The 20,618-nt window shown below is 34.8% G+C and overlaps 1 protein-coding gene across 2 annotated transcripts in view; it reads left to right on the top strand.

Moving 5' to 3' along the window:
- Positions 1–20,618, top strand: part of LOC106884080 (MAM and LDL-receptor class A domain-containing protein 2) — a 139,662-nt gene that overhangs the window by 95,286 nt on the left and 23,758 nt on the right. For both annotated transcript variants that reach the window (XM_052966613.2, XM_014935299.3), the window contains exons 20-28: positions 1,040–1,147; positions 2,368–2,691; positions 5,994–6,104; positions 8,267–8,401; positions 8,857–9,162; positions 11,638–11,751; positions 13,327–13,474; positions 17,802–17,947; positions 19,906–20,037. In XM_052966613.2, the coding sequence (XP_052822573.2) occupies positions 1,040–1,147; positions 2,368–2,691; positions 5,994–6,104; positions 8,267–8,401; positions 8,857–9,162; positions 11,638–11,751; positions 13,327–13,474; positions 17,802–17,947; positions 19,906–20,037 (1,524 nt within the window). The remainder of the gene's footprint in view (positions 1–1,039; positions 1,148–2,367; positions 2,692–5,993; positions 6,105–8,266; positions 8,402–8,856; positions 9,163–11,637; positions 11,752–13,326; positions 13,475–17,801; positions 17,948–19,905; positions 20,038–20,618) is intronic.

The raw sequence follows: 20,618 nt of genomic DNA, 5'->3' as shown, positions 1-20,618 counted from the left end.
TAATTTTTATGCCAAAATATGACTACATCACCCATCAAAATTTGCTACCTATAAAAAGATTTGTACCTTATGTTATCTGTGAGAAATCTAGCTGAGGCTCCTCTCCATCTTAATTCTTGCACACTGCACACGTCTATATGCTTCTGTACTAGTATTTCAGTATTCTCATCGGTCTTATCCTTCATTGTATCAACATTTATTGAAGCTACCAACAAATACTGCAATATTTACCAAGAGAGAAAACTCTCATGTGGTTATACTGTGTGTAAGAGCACCTCATAGCTATCACAAGCAGCAACAGGAGACACTTACCTCTACTTCTGCTATTTAGACTATCAAATCACATGATTTTGACTTGATCTGGCCTTTTCACTGGTAGACACCATGCAGCTGGAAATAGCAGTGACTGCTATGCTAGCAATATACATAGAAATACAAAGCCAAAATAGGCACTGATGTCGCAAAAGGCCAGTAGGCTTATAAAAAAAAAAATATAGCAACAGAAGCAGTATTAGTACCAAAGTAAAATATTCACCATTTAAAAGTGGATGTTGTGTTAGAACACACAAATACTGTAGTATTTATCAAGAGAGAAAACTCTTATGTGGTTATATGGTGCATGAAAGCACATCATGGTTATTATCAGTGGTAAACAATCGCTGCTACTTCCACGTATTTGGTGTCTATCATTGAAAAGGTCAAATCAGGCCTAAATCACGTGATCTGGTAGTCTGAGTGGCAAAAGTTGCAGTCATTGTCTACTACTGACAATAGCTATGATGTGCTTTTGATAATAATTTCAATGAAGATGTTCCTGATGATATTAACAATGATAGTGAAAATACTGACAAAATGGTAATAATCATATTCATGATAGTATTGAAGATGAAGGTGATGATGATATATTGGTGTTAATGATGATAAAAATGATAATGAGGACAATAATATAGATAGTGGAAGTGGTGGTGCTAGTGCTGGTGATAGTGGTAGGGATGATGATGAGGATTGATTCAATTTGCATTTTCTCTTTCCTTACTAGGTTCCTCAATTGCCTGTACTTTCAAATCAAAATACTATTGTGGTTATGAAATTCTAAATGGATGGCAACATGAATTGAATAAACATGCATCACCGTTTGATGTTTCTGGTAAGTATAGTCGCCATTTACCTTTCAGTATAAGTATTGTTTTTTAAATTCTCCTCCTGACTCTCTCTCTTCTCATTTTATTATTTTTTTTCTTATTCTTTCTGTTTCACTCATGTACTCCACCCATTATCTAATTTTCTAGATAATGCTTAATGCCTATAGTATTTTCTGCTATCCCTATCTGGATTTTAGGGATACATGGCCAACTGTATCAGAAGTTTGATTCTCAGTTATAAGACCCCAGGTTCACTCTCTCTATGGGGTACACTGTGTCTTAGCTTCTGGTTGATCCAGACCTCCTGAGTATCATCATCATGCAGCATTACACTTAACTTGCTTGAATATTATATTAATGTTGCAGGTGTTAATGGAATCCTCATCTGCTTAATTAAACTACTGAAACCCTAATTTGTTGGAACAGACACAACATCCATTCATTCTTAGCTTTTGGTTTCCCCATCACTAATTGCTAACTTCTCAAGTATCACTTCCTTCAACCTGTTCATTCCTCCTAAATTAGCTTTACTTCTCTTAGCATAACATCCCCTCTCACCATCCTACTATGGCATTACCCTGTTATCACTTGGTACTAGATCATTTATATCATCACATATTTTGTTCTTTGCACATATTTTGCTAGAACTCTCTTCTTGATGTTCTCAATAGTACAAATGATTGAGTTGATAGAATGTGTAAAGTTAAGAGCTTGGCAACATGTATTTTGTCACCAGCACAATGACATACCATTGTAACTAATATGGCTAATTCACAATGACCAAATTCAACAAACTATATGAGTGGCAAAGGAATGCAATCCATTAATAGCTGCTTTGGAAAACCGATTTGTATAACTGATTTATTGAACTGCATGGATGAATTCACTTTAAAGAACAGCATCCCATCTAAGATAGAATCCTATGCGAAGTAACATTTGTTGTTCAACTGCTTATTGTTGGAGAAAGCTAAAATAAGTAGCAGTCCATTTGATGAAAAAACTTTATGGAAGGAAAACATATGTTTCTTATATCTTTAACTTTCTGTTTGGAATTTGGAAATTTTTATTTGTTGGAAGAAACAGTAAATTTATTTGCTAATGTTTCAACAAATACTGACTTATTTTTGAAGAAAAGATAGAAACTCTAACTTTTCACCCATTCAATTGTTTGCTTTGCAATTCAGTAATTCTGCTAATATTTCTGTTAATATTCTTTAATTTACAGGTAGTATGAAGATTATAGGAACAAAAGGGAAAATGCTATCACCCATCGAAACATTGGCAGATTCATGTGTGAAATTCCAGTATATTTCAGATTCTGATTTAACTGGAAATTTCTCAGTTATTTGGAATCAATGGAATGTTACAACTGGGATTTTACTTCGTCAAACTTGGAATGAATTATTTTTTAACCACAAGTATGGATCTTATGAAGGACAACTCCAGTTTCCTGCAGGGAAAGGTTTTCTTGAATTCATAGCAGATGTTGGGTCTGCAGGTCTGACAATTAATAATGTTACAGTTTTTGAAGGAACCTGTCCTGAATTAAGTTAGTAATTAATTTTATCTTATTTTAATTTTTCATCGTATGATTTTTATTTTCCTAATTTTGATCAATGATCACAGTCAGAACAGCTTTCATCATAGATTTGCTCAATCAGAACTGAAGTTAAACAAAAACAACAAATATGTGGAAGGTAAACAGATACCATATGTTTCTACTAAATGTTTAGGTACTAACATATACTGAGATGTGAGAAATACACCAGACAGTAGTGAGCAGTTTCAAACTATGCAATGTTTGTTTTGATGATTTCCTATTTGTTATATGGTGATCATAACTAGTTTAATATGTATGACCAGAACTGATACCATACTCATATTTCAAAATACAAATATGCTTATATAGCTGGATATGTGATGCAAATATTAGGGCATTTAATTTGTGTCAAACTTAATCAATACCAAAAGAGATTTGGTTAAAGATATTGCTTTTAATTACAGATACTTGAGTATCAAAACCATTGGAAGAGCATTTTCGGTAAAAATATTTTTAAAAATTGTTAATATTTTCAGAGTGAAAAGTAAGTGATTAAAGGGCGATTTAGCTGTTGTTTCTAGCACATCCAGAGGCAACCCTCCTTGTTTCTTTATCACTCTTGAATATATTGATGTTTTTTAATATTTTCCCCCATAAATACATTTATATGCTATAAAAAAGAAAATTTGAGAAATTATGAATTTTTTGCAACTTCACTCTGCCCCAATTGTTTCTGTTTAGAAATTAAAATATTGGAGAGCCTGAGAAGTTCATTACTGGCATTTATCTACAGTGATTTAAAAAAATTACGGAGATGTACTTGTATAGCAAGTGACTTGATCTGAGATCATGTGTTGAAACAAAAACAATTGCAGTGCAGATGTTTGTAAGCCATTCAAGAACACAAAAACCGTTAGTTTCACGGCACTACTTAAATACAGAGGTTCTGATGCATCTACGTAATGATATGAAGGGGAGGGGTAGTTTTAAGGGTTAGGGTGTCATTACACATCCACACAGCATACATTTAAAATGTTTTCTACGTAAAACCTGTATTTAAGTAGTATCACTAACTTCAACTTAATGTTTCACTTCAACATTAAAATTTCACTTACCAAGGTCAACTTTACCTTACATCCTTTCGGAGTCGATAAATTAAGTACCAGTTATGTACTGGGGTCGATCTAATCGACTGGCCTCTTACCCCCAAAATTGCGGGCCTTGTGCCTAGAGTAGAAAAAATACATCAAGGTGGAGAGTGAGCAGAAGCGTTAACGTGCCGGGTGAAATGCTTAGCGGTATTTTGTCAGTCTTTACGTTTTGAGTTCAAATTTTGCTGAGGCTGACTTTGCCTTTCATCTTTTCGGTGCTGATAAATTAAGTACCAGTTGCATACTGTGGTTGATCTAATTGACTGGCCCCCTCTCCAAAAATTTCGGGCCTTGTGCCTAGAATAGAAAAAAACAATAAATTTCATTTGTGTCAAAATATTTTCATTGCTTTGAAACTGCGACGTGTTCACTGACAAAACTTCACAAAAGTGATGCAGCACAAAGTTTTGTCAGTGAGCACACACACACACATTCATTATCTTTCATTTGTGTGTATGTGTATCTATGTTCGTGTGTATCCCTTTTGAAATCGCTCATGCAACTTGTTTGTGTATATAATGGCTTAGTGGTATAGAATGTTTGGAAACTGTGAATAACATGCAAGTTTCGAGTGCTTGTTGGTAACTTCTTTTTCCTCTTCGTCTTGTAATAGTAATTACCCAACTTTCTAGGCTCTTCTCACAGCTGTCCCACGTTTAAAAAATTATACAGGTATTTTTTAAAATGTTCACGCAATAAATAATGTTTCTGCATTACATATACATTAATTTATTAAACTATCAGTTTTCCAAATAGCGAATGAAAACTTAAAAGAGAAAGTGAGAGACTATGCAAATGAAAATGGAATACTCTGCAGTGAATGCAATGAATATTTAAATCTGTGAAGAATTATACACAGTAAATGAAATGAATATTTAAATTTGCGAGAAATAGGAGTTTAAAAAAATTCAATGATCTTGAGAAATAGAAATTATAGGAAATTCTTAGAACATGAATTCATAAAAATATTTTCAGATGGTCAATCCTTTAATAATTGCTTTCTTTTAGTTCTTTTAGTAATTGTTACATACCTAATTAATAAGCAGCTTTCTCCATTATAGTATAGATTTCAGGAATTCTGATTTACATTGTGTTCCATATAATATATACTATTTATTTATACTGTATTGTTTGCAAAGTAAGCTAAAATATGGCTTCAAATATTTTAATTTTAAGCATGGCACTTAGCCTTAACATTATGCTAAATGAATTTTTAAATTCTGATCAACTTCTGAAAGCAAATCATCTGTAGAAGATAACCTACTTCAAATTCAAGCCTGAAGTTTTAAGCTTAAATGTTAAAATCAGGTAAATATTATTAATATATATTAGGATGTGTTTCTACAATTAACTTCAGTTAACATTACTATGTATAGCAATATTGACCAGACTTAATTTTAGTCATATCCTTAAAATCTATTATAACACCTACTGACAGTTTTTCTAGCCATTCATCTTTGACATCAGTTTTTGATTAATGATGACAGATAAAGTGAGAATTTCATTGGTCTCATGGAATATTCTAGAACACTTTAGTGATCTTATAAAACCCAGGAATTCAGCTCTCTATCGAGTTTATCTTGATTCCATCAGAAGCCTCAGAATCTTGAGGGCAACTTTTAATAAGATGTTTCTCATTCCTCAACTCTCTCTCTCTCTCACTCACTCTCTCTCTCGCTCTCTCTCTCTCTCTCTCTCTCTCTCTCTCTCTCTCTCTCTCTCTCTCTCTCGGTTATTATTGTTGTAACCAGAGGGTATGTCCTATGTTTGTATGAAATTTCTCACTTCTTATCTTTTGGCAATTTTGTTAATGCTTAATTCACACACATAACATACAAAAATACCGCAAATTGTACATTGTATATATATATATATATATATATATATATATGTATAAATGTTTAATGTTGTTAATAAACAGTGATGAAGGTAATTCTTTCTTCTCAACTTGTAATTGCTTTTGATTATTTACATGTTAATCATATCATAGCCTCATACTCACTAAAATCTTCTCTCATCAATTGAAACATAGTGTAGACATAGTAAATACAGTATAAATGTATTCTCTAAAGATGAGGTTAATAGTTCACAAAATCTTAATAATGACTCAGCTCACTTATTTTGACATTTCATTGGCGATTTTTATTATTTATTTTACAGATTGCCCAAAGAATACCTTTAAGTGTTTAGACAATTCAAAATGTCTCAATAAAAGATATCTATGTAACAATCATTGGAATTGCAATGATGGTAGTGATGAAAAAAATTGCTGTAAGTAAAAATTCAATATTCAATATTTCAAATGAGGAATAACTATTATTTTTAAAACAGATAGTCAGTCTTCAAAATATCTTTTGTTTATGTGTTAGTTTCTGTACATCTTTTAATGAGTGTATGTACATATATACATACATGCACGCATACATATGTATGCATATACATACATACATGATGGCCGTCCACTCGTGACCGAGGAAGACCATTGCCGACATTCAGGAACATTGTGCGCTCTAGGACTAACTTCTATTTTGCATTTGCAGCTCCATTGGTGGGTAATGAGCCCTGCTCTTGATAAGCATCCACGACTACAAACATTGCAGATTAAGCTTTCCCATTCACTATATGAGCCGTGCATACGTACATACATACATACATACATACATACATACATACATACACACACATATACACATACATATTTGAATTTGAGAATGAATGTTTTTGCAAGCGCATGTATGTATATATGTGTGTATATGTGCAAGTTTAGGAAAGTATTTTGTGCAAATTTTTATCTACCTGTATGTTCTTTAATAAATTTCCACTTAAACTGTATACATGTGTGTGTGTGTGTGTGTGTGTGTGTGTGTGTGTGTGTGTGTGTGTGTGTGTGTGTGTGTGTGTGCATGTTGTTATATGGTTATATGTGATTATGTGTGATTATAAAGTTTTCTCTTTGTTTAAGAATGATAAGCCAAAAGTTGGCTAAAAAGTACTATCCATTATTTGTTTCATGATACATAGATAAGATTTTTAGTATATTATTTCACACAGATTTTGCACTAGGGAACAATTAATAATATCAATCTCACCGCTCAAACTTGTTGAAGATTAAAAGCACACTAGGCCTTGGAAAGATTTCAACTCAAGCTCTCTGAGCTAGTTGTTGAATATATCTGTTACCATATTGGTATTAATAGTAAGGCCTGGTTCTTCATCAGTAATGATGATGAGTGTTCTAGTCGATTTGTTCAATGGAACAAACTGTTCATGAAATTAACATACAAGTGGTTGACCACACCACAGAGATGTGTACCCTTGATGTAATTCTCAGGGAGATTCAGCATGACAGAATGTAACAAGGCAGGCCCTTTGAATTACAGGTACTACTTATTTTGCCAGCTGAATTTTATGTCAATAAAAATGGACAAAACTACACATGGTTGATAGGTTCACCTATCTATGTAGTACATTCTCCAGAGCATGTACTTCATGCTCTGGAGAATGTGTGCATGTGTGTGTGTGAGAGGGAGAGAGAATGGAAGAGAGGTAGTGAGAAAGGGAGTGAAAAAAGGAGAGAGAAAGGGAGAGAGAGAGAAAGGAGAGAGAGAGAGAAAGGGAGAGAGAGAGAGAGAAAGAGAGATAGGTCTATGTAAAATTTTGTATACATTACAGTAAAGTAATGTAGATTTCGTGTCTCTATAGACTGTTTAACTCCATTGTTCAATTTTGTTTGTCTTTGCACCAAATTGTCTTTGTTTGGAATTGTCCTGTCCAGAACTGTTTATGAACCCTTAGAAAGTACTGAAAGGTAGTGAATGAAAATGGAACTTAGCCTTTATCGTAATCTTAAAAAAATTTTCATTCAAAAGTATAAAAGATGTTGTAGAAAACTGTGTTTGATTGCATTAGATTATTGATATAAGCAATCATAAATGCAAACATCTTTTATAAAAAGCAATGTTTCATTGCAGTTATATATGCATATCTTTAAAAATTTTATTATATCTCATGGAAGCAGTAATAACTGATGCAGAAACGCTGGTTTCTGCAGGACTTTTGATCTAAATTATTAATGAAATGTGAAACTACAAGACAAAATTTGATGCTGACACTTCAAAACTAACTTCAATAATATACCATTAGCTGCAAGGTAGCAAGCTGGCAGAAACGTTAGCACACTGGGTAAAATGCTTAGTGATATTTCATTTGGCTTTAGGCTCTGAGTTCAAATTCCACCAAGGTTGACTTTGTGTACTGGGATTGATCTAATTGATTGGCCCCCTCCCCAAAAAGTTTGGGCCTTGTGCCTAGAGTAGAAATGAATATATCATTAGCTGCTCTTATTCTGAAATATCAATAATATTATTATTGTTGCTAATCATTTAATGTTATTATTTGATCATTTACTTATCTTCACTTATTCTGAATTTCAGCAAAATACTTCAGTTGTGATTTTGAAGATCAAAATATGTGTGGTTTTAAAAGTTTCCCAGAAAAATATTGGTTCTTGCATACAGGATTTTCTGGTGAAAGACCAAAACTTGATCATTCAGAAAGAAGATTTAGTGGTGAAGTATTTTTTTAATATTTAAATTCCTTGTTGTTATAAAATGTATTTCTCCATGATAGCAAGTATCAAACATGCCCATAGAAGATTAAGGATCACAGTTATAGTTCGACTATTTCTCTCCTAGTCTCTATTAGATTTCTCCTAGTTATTTCTACCCATTGATTGATATTTTCATGCAGCAATATCTTAATCCAATATTCATTGTTATTACTACAAACACATTCTCAATTCAATTAACATTTACAAATTTAATGAAAAATAATGGCATAATTTCTATTCTATTAGAATATAACTTTGGGTAACCTCTGATATTACACAAGCTGTCTTTGATACAGCAAAATAAACCTTATTTTATTAACAAAGTTATATTCTGTAAGCTTTTTCATACAATCCATACAAGCCTTGATTCCTGATGATGGCATCTATTCAAAATAAAACATTTTATTGTTGCAGGTCATTATGTAATGTCAAATTCCAGTGAAGAAAGCTATCTATTATTCCCTAATATAACCATTGAAGACACTTTCTGTCTTAACTTTTATTACACGTTTTTTGGAGATGGTAAGGTATCAGTTTATGACAATGAAACTTTACTATTGAGCCTTTCTAAATTTGATCATGATATGTGGAGAGGCGTCAATATTACACTGCCCGGTGGAAGTCATGGCATTTACTTGGAATACTCAGATGGAAATAACAAGTCTGGAGCAGTGGCACTTGACAGTGTTTCATTAATCCCAGGAAGATGTTTACACAAAGGTAAGACAGTTCTTTTTTACTTTCCTTAATATAATTTCAGGTAACAAGAATAGGAAGTTGTGGCAAATGCATACATCCACAAACTTGTAACAGCTTGAGTATTCATTTGGAAAGTCTTTATACTCCACCATTTATAAACTTCAATTTTTACTATATGAAGACTGATTATAGTTACAGTAAGGCAAATCTGAATACCTGCTTTATTTTTCCAACCAATGGTATTATTATTAAAGAATTGTCTCCTACCTAAATTAAGTTATGTTTATTTAAAATTTTCTTTATATGTCAACTTAAAAACAATGATCTGATTAGTTTGAACTGTAATCTTACTAAGGTGTTCTATATTTGAATACCGGCATTGTTTCAGGTTGGGTTTGTAACTTACAGCATCTATAGTACATGCTCAATAATTGATATGTGTGTCAGTAAGACCTATCTTTACAAGACATGCTTATGCAGACATCCAAAGGATATGGTTCTCAATGTCCTTTTTACAGGTTTTGTAATTTAAAATGACACTCCCCAGGTAGATGAAGCATTTGGCTGTGTTAGGGGAATGTCCTTCAATACTGATTTACAATAGTATGTAGCATATGACAGTTCCTGGAACTACACTTCAAAGCTTGGCAGAACTATCTGGAGGGCCACCCAAAAGAAGGGTGCAATCCTCTGCAAACTGAAGGTCAAGGATGAGTGCTTTCAGAGTTGTTGTGCAGGCTGTCAGTATGGAAATGGATGTAGATGCCCTCATGCAAGTCTTCCTTGGCCTTCCACAGCATCATGCTGAAGAAGATTGGAAAGAGAGTCAGCACCAGAACAGAACTCTGTTTCACTGTTCTCAATGGGGAAGGACTCCAACAGGTCACCATTGTACTTTATCAGTCCCAAGCATTGAAACCATTGCTACTGTCCAGACAGCTCAGGTGGGTAGACATGTGTCATGCAGGGAAAAATTCATAATACTAAAGACCTGTATTCAAAGGTCTGGGGAAAAGAGATGGAGGAGACCCCTAGAAATATTTCACAGACCAGTTGAAACACCAGCTTACTCAGGAGTTGCAGCACAGAGGAAGGTGAAGAAAAATTACATCCAGATCTCTGCAAGCAATGATCTCTGCAAGCAACTCCAACATATGAGAAACAGCATAGAAGTCATCATCAGGACCCCCATCTAACAAAAGCCTGTATATTTGCCCAAAGCACACCAAAGCGTGTTGTTCAAGGATTGGTTTGCACAGACATTTAAGGACTTGCCACCCTTTCTCATGATGTTCAGACATGAAAAAGTGCCATCACATATCTTTATAATACTGAAAATTCAAAGTGAGTTTGCCTGTATGATCTTGTGATGATAAAATGCTTTTATTTTATATTTTTATAGAAAAGTTTCTTTGTTCGAAAAAAAAAAATTCTGTACATAGGCGTAGGAGTGGCTGTATGGTAAGTAGCTTGCTTACCAACCACATGGTTCCGGGTTCAGTCTGCGTGGCATCTTTGGCAAGTGTCTTCTACTATAGCCTCGGGCCGACCAAAGCCTTGTGAGTGGATTTGGTAGACGGAAACCGAAAGAAGCCCGTCATATATATGTATATATATATATATATATATGTGTGTGTGTGTGTGTGTGTCTGTGTTTGTCCCCCTAGCATTGCTTGACAACCGATGTTGGTGTGTTTATGACCCCCGTCACTTAGCAGTTCGTCAAAAGAGACCAATAAAATAAGTACTAGGCTTACAAAGAATAAGTCCCGGGGTCGATTTGCTCGACTAAAGGCGGTGCTCCAGCATGGCTGCAGTCAAAATGACTGAAACAAGTAAAAGAGAGTAAAAGAGTAAAGAGAGTATTTCTGGTCCCCAGAACCCTCAAAACAAGAAATTTGTTTCTTCCCAATATAGAAAAGAAACTTCTCTAATGGAAGAAAGACAATAAGAAAATTATACACACAAGGACACAAACTTTTACATTCAAGAAAACACGCACGCATGTTCGAGCATGCACATGGATGCATGCTACAGATAGGGAACTCCTGTGCAAAATATTTAAATCAGTAAAGGCATGACATATGGTTGATATGTGGATGATGGGTGATTTGAGAATTTCAGGGAGAAATAAATGGTTACTGCATCTGCATAAGAGTGGACAATGTTAGGTGTAATGGCAATGGGTTATAGATTTATATAGGGAAGAGAGTCAAAGACAAAACCAATTCATTGAACTTCTGTAAAGCAAGATCCCACTGGTGAGTGACATAAGATATTAGGTGTCTAGTGGATCTGGTCTGTAGAAGTTACACTGAAGAGAGAAAAAGAGAGACAGACAGACAGATAATGAGTGTATGAGTGAGAGAGAGAGATTCATGGTAATGGCGGGAGAATATTATTGTTAATAGTTGTCTTCATTGCTTGATAAAATAAATAAATATAATTTCATTATTCCAATAGTATTCATTGTTTTGTTTCTTTTTCATTTAAAAGGTTGTGGAAAGGACTGGTATCCATGTAATAACGACTTTACATGTTATCCTTTCACTGCAAAATGTGATGGCATACAAAATTGTCCTAATGGAGAAGATGAAAAAGATTGCATTGGTAAATTACATATATATACACACACACACACACACACACACATATATATATGTATATTTGATTTTGTTGAATAGCGTTGATTCAGAATAAATACTTTGTTAAAATATTTTTTTAGTGAAGGCAAGAACATTTAACAAAAACAATAACCCTCATCACCATCATCATCATCATCATCATCATCATCATCATCATCCATTCTTAGCATTGCTTTTATCCAGCATGTATCAACCATGTCTATTACTTGTCAAAACCAGGGTGGTACCCTGTACACAGCAGCTGATGCATCTAATTCTCAGTTGTATTATAAGTTCACTTCTGCCCAGTATTTCATGCTACTTAGCATTGCATATCAATGAAATCATACTCAACATAGTCTTCTCAAAACTCATCAGATCTTTCACATCCAGGGTACGTGATGTTCTTCTATGCATCATTGCATTTCTTACTCAGGCTTCAAGAATCTACTTTTAAAATAGAGAGATACATAATTTGTTGCCAGCAGAAGTAAAATTTCTTTAACAACTTCCAACCCTTTCATGCTCTAGAATATAACAGCCTAAATACCTTCTTTATCAATTATGTTATCTTGTAAGCAGAAAATATCTACTAAATATGGCAATCCATCCAATGAATTCCTTGATTTCCTTTAACAAGTGCTCTTGAACAACTTGTACAACACTTATTGCTCTTATACACTTAATGTTTAAAATCCTGCTGCATTTTCCCCAACACATTGTTTCACCTTTGATAAATATAAAAAAAATGGTCTTGCTCAATATTCTAGAACAGACTTCTCTCTGAACAAGACTGTTTTTCATTTGTCCCTAGTTCTTATATCTGCTGATTCTTATTATTTGGTCTTTGCTATGTTAAATTAGTGACCTTTTGACTTCATAGACCATATTTTTGTATCTTTATAGTAGATTCTTTAGTAAGAATCAAATAAGAATGAAGTAATAGGTAAAAAAACACTATGTGGGTATCAGGACACCACCCTAATGTTATGTAACTTTGAAATTACTCTGTAGTTTGCCCTTTGTTATATAAACCTGAGATAATACCTATCTGAGCAGCTATGCATGCAATTTCCAAAGACCTTAGGGGTAATAGTAAGTAAGCCTTCCAAAAAAATAAAGCTGATTAATTTTATGACAAAATCTATATAGAAATTATCTTGCTAAATTTGGTGGTGCAACAAGGCTGCATGAGATCATAAAATAAATGTATGTGATTGATCATGTGAAATCTTTTGGGAGAAGATTCCACTCCTTATTGTACTTCTCTGCTGTTGTTATGGAGTGTATGTCTACTAGTTATTAACCAAAAAGGAATCCACTTAGATCATCGAGTTTTCTGAAAGCTGTTGTAATTGGGAAAATATTGCTTGCACAAGCTTCTTCTTACTATATCTATATCTCTGAATATAAATCCTAAGTTCATCAACAGTGTTATTCATACATTCCAGGAATACATGTCAGTTGAGCTAATTGATTTATCACCTCATCTTTACAGAGTGATTCATCCATTATGTAAACTAATCAATATTTTAATCTGTATTTTTCTTTATTAATATAGGCAAAAAACCACTATATAAATTAGTTGGTGGTAGAAGTCTTCTGTCAGGAACAGTGGAAAAGCTTTATGGTTCAAAGTATTTACCAGTGTGTGCAAGGGTAAATGATAATTATGGGCTAAAAACGATCTGCTCTGAATTTGGAGCCAGGTAAATATTTCATTGTATATTTTATCAACTATTAATATACTTGTAGGATTAAAAACCGATAACTATTTTAATTAAATATATCCTTTACTAATTGTATACCTATAGCATAAAAATAAGCAATACCTACTCCAGTTAGAGCGAACAGGAAAATATCCTTTACAGTTATAATATTTACTTTTGCATAATTTCCATCAAGAATTCAGTTATTATATCTTTCCAAATTTTTTTTTGTGTGTGTGTGTGTGTGTGTGTGTGTGTGTGCGTGCGTGCGTGTGTGTGTGTGTGTGTGCATATATATCATCATCATTTAATATCTGTTTTCCATGCTACCATGAGTTGGATGGTTTGACAGAGCTGGCTTAGATGAGAGCTGCACTAGGCTCCATTTTCTGTTTTGGCCTGATTTCTATAGTTGGATGACCTTCGTAATTCCAGCCACTTTAGAGTGTGTACTGGGTGCTTTTTACATGGTTCCGGCATCAACAATGTTACCAAGTAATTTACAAGTCAAAAACTCCCAACTCAAAAGAGGAAGTAGTATTGAAGGAGGTGGTTGTACCAGTTGATGAGAGATTAAAGTAAAGAGGGATAGAGACAGGTGTCTTACTGTAGAGGAGATACAGGGATTCTCTTGATGGAAAAGAAAAGAAAGGAGAGAAGGACAAAGAGAGTGGATGAGTCAGAGAATAAGGTAAAGAGAGCGAGAGTGAGAGAGAAAATAGCAGACATGAGGAACTGTTGGGGTGGTGAGAATAAGTTAGGTGATACAGAGGTTTGGGCTGGGTGTTTGGGCTGTAATTGATGGAGAGAAATATAGGAGTGGCTCAGTGAGTTGCAGTAGATATGTGAGGGCATTGAGGGAGATAGAAGATAAGTGAGAATAGCACTGGGGAGAGATGGCACAGAAAGGAGATTATTGGTGGGGACAACAGATAGTGGAAGTGGGTTGGAGTGAGTGAAGGAAGGTAATGGAGAAAGCAAGAGGGATATACTATGTGCCTATTCTGCCCTTAGGTGATAAAGAAGTGGTGGATGTTAGGGGATGAAATGTAAGAAAAATGGTTGTTGGGGCACAGAGAGGATGACAGTGGAGCAGAGTCACTCACAGACAAGTAGTACCAAGTTGGTTTTAGGACGTTAATTCCATTCACTGCACCCAGTGAAGACTAAGGATACATAAGAGATGCAGTGGAATCACAGGTAGATTGTATGTGACCAGATGTGCAAGAACAATAAGCACTAAGAGCACATGGGACTTAGATTCTTTCGAATGTCCAGGAGGCTCTCTTGAGGTTGTAGATAGTTTCTGTTACCTAGGTAACCAAATTAGCAATGGTGGAGGATGCTCTGAAAGTATTGTTCTAGAATAAGAATTGGGTAGAGGAAGTTCAGACAGCTATCACCTCTTTTGGCAACAAAATGACTCTCTCTCAGAGTGAAAGGTAGACTATATGATGCTTGTGTGTGAATGGCTATGCTCCATGGCAGTGAGATTTGGGCTCTGAATGAAGAAAACATGCATAGGCTGGAGAGAAATGAAGGTAGTATGCTCCACTGGATGTGCAACATCAGTGTGCATGTACAGCAAAGTGCAAATGTATTGAGAGAAAAGTTGGGCATTAAAGGAATCAAATGTAGAATGCAAGAGAGAAAATGACTATGTTGGTTTGGACATATGAATGAGGACAGCGGCATAAAGAAGTGCCAATCACTGAAAGAAGATGGTACCCGCAGACAAGGAAGATCCAGGAAGATGTGAGATGAAGTGGTGTGTGTCCCACCCACACTTTACAAGAACATTTCTTGCACACTCTACCACAACAAACCAAACTACATCTCTTCTCTTCCTCACATTTCCACTTCATGCATTAAGCTTACCTCCCACTCCCCAGTCCTGTCCTTGGTGACCCTGTCAGTGCAGGTGCCACTTAAAAGCACCCAATTCACACTGTAAAGTGGTTGGCATGTGTAAGGGCATCCAGCCATAAAAAAAACCTTGTCAAAACTGACCTTGCCTGTGGTTGTACCATGTAAAAAGTGCTAAGTCCACTCTGCTGAGTGGTTGATGTTAGGAAGGGCATCCAGCTATAAAAATACTGCCAAAATAGTTACAGAAATCTGGTGCAGGCTTCTGCCTGTCCAGCTCTTGTCAAAACATCCCACCCATAGCAGCATGGAAGGTGGATGTTGAATGATGATGATGATGATGATGATGATGATGATACACACAAACACACACACACACCCACCCACACATATATTAGAATAACAAGTAGAAAGTCCTTGGTACAGAATTATATATTTGTAAAAAGGAATAGAAATGGCTTTCTTAATTTTTGTCTCTAATAATTAGATGTTTATAATTCATTAGGTGTTTAATTTTTTAATCTTTTACTTATTTATTTTTTATATATTTTTCATTTTTTTCCTTTTCTTTTTTAATTGTGTGAATGTGTATGCATGTGAGTATATGTATATGTGTGTGCATGTGTATATATGTGTATATGTATGTATATGAATGTAAGACTGTGTCCAGTGCATAAGTGCGACTTTCATGCACACATCCCCTTCATTTATATGGATATGCATGTGTTTGTATATGTGCGGTTGTTTGTGTGTGATAAGAAAGTGTATATGTGTGTGTATACATCATCATCAACATCATCATCGTCATTTAACATCTGCTTTCCATGCTGGCATGGGTTGGACGGTTTGACTGAGGACTGGTGAGCCAGAGGCTGCACCGGGTTCAATCTGGTCTGGCAAAGTTTCTACAGCTGGATGCCCTTCCTAACGCCAACCACTCCGAGAGTGTAGTGGGTGCTTTTTACATGTCACCGGCACAAGGGCCAGTCAGCCAGTTCTGGCAACGACCAGGCTCATGCTCAAAAGGTGTTTTTACATGTTACCTGCATGGGAGCCAGTCCGGTGGCACTGGCAATGACCACGCTCAAATGTTGTTTTTCACGTGCCACCGGCACATGAGCTGGTAAGGTGGCCCTGGCAACGGTCATGCTCAGATATGCTTTTAACATTCCACTGGCTCGAGTGCCAATCAGGCAGTACTGTCATTGGCCATGTCAGTGATTTTGGCTTGTTTACACTTGCCTCTAATAGGTCTTCGCATGTAAAGTTCATTGTCCAATGAATGAGGGGTACTCATAAGTGGCCCAGTTACACCCCACGTTCAGATGTGCTTTTAATGTTCCACTGGCACGAGTGCCAATCAGGTGGTACTCTCGTCGGTCACGTCAGCAATTTTGATTTCACTTGCCTCAATAGGTCTTTGCAAGCAATGTTTATTGTCCAATGAATGAGAGGAATTCATAAATGGTCTGGTTACACCCACTGGCATAGGCCATCGGCTATGATCTCCCTTGGCTTGCTGGGTCATCTCACACACAGCATATCTCCAAAAGTCCTGGTCACTAGTCATTGCCTCGGTAAGGCCCAATGTTTGAAGGTCGTGCTTCACCACCTCATCCCAAGTTTTCCTGGGTCTACCTTTTCCACAAGTTCCCTCAACTGCTAGGGTGTAACACTTTTTCACACAACTGTCCTCATTCATTCACAATACATGACCATACCAGCACAGTCTTCTCTCTTGCACATCCCATTTGATGCTTCTTAAATCCAACTTTTCTCTCGGGGTGCTTACACTCTGTCATGTATGCACACTGACATTACACATCCAGTGGAGAATACTGGCTTACGCATATCCTCAGCAGTCACGGCCCATGTTTCACTGCCATGTAGCATGGCAGTTTGCACACATGCGTCATACAGTCTACCTTTTACTCTGAGCGAGAGGCCCTTTGTCACCAGCAGAAGTAGGAGCTCTGTGAACTTTGCCCAGGCTATTCTTATTCTAGCAGCTACACTTTCAGAGCATCCACCCCTGCTACTGACTTGAACCCTAGGTAACGGAAGCTATTAACTACTTCTAGTTTTTCTCTAAGCTATTGACCTAATGTTCATGAATTCAAATTTTATAGCAATAAAGTAACCTAATTCTGATTGCCCCAGTTTACTGACAACACATAAATAACTTCCATTCCTTTTTCATAGTAGAAGGGCATTCATCAATAAATACAAATGCCCCAAATTGCAAACCATCAAAAACCATTCATGCAGTAATAATTCTATAGTTCTATAACTCTGGGAAAGAAATTCAGCTGTAAAATTTAATGATCTATCAAATGAACCATACTATATATGTGTGGTAAATTTTATGTAAAATTGTAAAACAAAAATGGGACATAACTGTCGAAATAAGGAATATGAAATTACTCATACAAATTAATTATGTTTTTGTTTTCTCTTACAGCGTCACTGTAACACACCAAATATACACAGCATATCTGAGAGGACCTTACTATTCTTGTTATTCTAAATTTTCTTTTAAGTGCTCAAGATACCGATGCTCCGGACGTTGTTCATGTAAATCACTGTATTTGACTTGTTCTGATACGGGTAAGACATTAGCAGCGTTTTTCTTTATTTATACTTTGTGGCTGTATGAATGTTACAGAGAACATATCAATCTCCAAGTGCTTAAAAACTGCAATGGAATTTCATTGCCATTGAAGTTGCTTCACTTTCTTGAAGCTATTTATGTACATTTCAACTTTGCATATAAGTTTTTTTCAAAAATTAAAATAAAAGTGAAGTAACATCATAAGAATTAAATAAGTGCTTGATATTGAAATTATAAAATGAATACTTTCCTCTATTGCTTTCCAACAATTTTCCTTGCACCTATTTAATAGCTCTCTTTGATGAGAGTTGTATGCTTACAATGAGTTTAGGAGGACAAGATTATGATGAAATTTTAATAATCTTCATTTAGTCTGCTAATTTCTGAGAAATGCCTGGATGTTATGTTGTGTCAAGCACACTCTGATTCCATTGATCTATCTTTTCCATGCTTACCTGTTTTTCATCATTTCTGCATCAGTTTTTTGTAAAGTATGTATCTGCCAACAACTATTGCACATATATTTGACAAAACCTGCCTCTTATACTTACCTAACAGCAACCCACGAATTTAAATCTGCATTGTTGATAGTCTCTTTTAGTTGTAGCATATTTTCAGATAATATACAGTTCAGTAAATGCTGCTTCTAAGAAATATTCCTCAATATTGTAACAAAGAGGTTAACACTTTTGTTTCCATATTTCTGATAAACTACGTTACCTTTGTTTCAATAAATTTTGAAAATAGTGAAAAATTTAGTAAAATAACTTGATCTTTATTACACTGATGTTTGGATTTTAAATTAATATACACTTTTGAAGGGAGCTTTTAATTTAGATCCTTTTAAAACTGGAAGTGTATATCATAGAGCCAGGAATATCCAAGTGGGTTGGTGTCAAAAGGGTTAACATCTTGGTATAAATTTCATTTAGTCTGATTTATATGGCTTTCCTATGTTTTACAGCATTGTGATCCTTATATAAATATGCTTTACACAGAGACTCTAAAAGACTGCAATTCAAGGTTATTATATAAATTTGACTCCTATATTGCAGAGATCTTGTTCATTGCTTCCCACATCAATTCAATTCATACTTTACCATTTCTCTTCGAGCTTTTATCCATTTTCAGGTTTGCACACTTTGATGGTAGTATATTTTCTTTTAGTTGGTTCAAAACCATGCACTCAGTCTTACTGACATTGTAATCTGATCTGTTTTGCAAGTTTCCAATGTGTTGAAGTAGCAATTGAAATTCTGAAAATATTAGTTGTAAAATGGTATCTGCTTTTTGAAGAGCTATTTCGAAATCTTTTTCTTTTGCAATTGTTGTATTCCTGTCAGGATATCAAAGAAATCTGTATCATTATGAAATGATAAAACACAAGCAACAATTTCTTTGTAGATAATGTTGACTGCATCTATGATGGTGTATTGGATTCTATATGTCCTAACAATCTATATCAGTTTGACTTGGTGGATTAAGTTGAAAGTTTTGCTAAAGTCTACAAATGATAACAGCTTTTAGGCTATGATCATTGATACATTCAATAAGCTTTTGTATTGCAAGAATTTGTAATAATATTCACCTTACTGAATGAAAACCATATTCAGAAATGCAACATTTGTTGTAGATTTTAGCTGCAATAACTGGTTTACTAATGCCTCAGTATTGTTTAACATATTCAAGAATTCAGTTTTTGAGGATCGGTACAAGACCATTTTTCAACCAAATATTTGCTTTGTTTTAGTATTAAGCTTTTTTTACACTGCAAATAATGGATTCAAGAGTTGTACCATTTGTACGGTTATCAAGTGTGTGATCTATCATTACCTTAAGTTTCCAACAAGATCATTAGATTACCAGACTAAATATGTTTAAACACTTATTTTTATGAAATTTTACTATAATTAATACATTCTCTTTCCTTTCTTTATAACTTTATTATTTCAAGTTTGTGAAGATGGTGAAGTGAAATGTCCTTCAATTCGCAATGGAAGCACACGTAAAGATGTATGTATTCGTCGTGAAAGTTTATGTGATGGAGAAATTGACTGTGAAGGTGGCACTGATGAAAAGAATTGTGGTAAGAGGATAGATATCTTGCTTGTTATTACAGTATCAGATGATTTTGTCATTTAGTAAGTTTACCATGTTGACCAAATATGGTGGTTTGGGAAAACATTTGCATAAAGGAATCCAGAAGTAGCTTAGGCCACAAGATGTAGAGAATAACACTTGATGCAGTATGATATGTGAAAACAAAGTATTTTTTAATGAAATATTTCATTTAGAACATTACTGCATTACATGCTATACAGCAATCCCTCACCATATCGTGGTTCACCTATCATGGTTCACTTATCATGGTTCACCTGTCACAGTTTATTATTTAAGTTTAAGTCGATTCCTCTGTGGTGTTGTTTTGCATTTATAACAAAATAAATATATACAAATTTAAAAAATTTTTTAAAATATAGTACTGCTTCTACTTCACGGATTTTCACCTAGTGTGGGGAATTTTGGAATGTAACACCCACGATAGTTGAGGGATTAATGTATTACTTAGCATTTTTATTTCTAATTTGAGCCAATGCTCAAAATCAATTCTACAAAATCAACTAATCCACTTGATTAGTATCCTTTTCAGTTTGAATAAAGAAATTT

The sequence above is a fragment of the Octopus bimaculoides genome, chromosome 3 (assembly GCF_046866305.1).
Source record: "Octopus bimaculoides isolate indiv1 chromosome 3, ASM4686630v1, whole genome shotgun sequence".
Taxonomy (NCBI): domain Eukaryota; kingdom Metazoa; phylum Mollusca; class Cephalopoda; order Octopoda; family Octopodidae; genus Octopus; species Octopus bimaculoides.
Note: the sequence above shows the minus strand (reverse complement) of the source record. Positions and strands in the feature narration are given on the sequence as shown.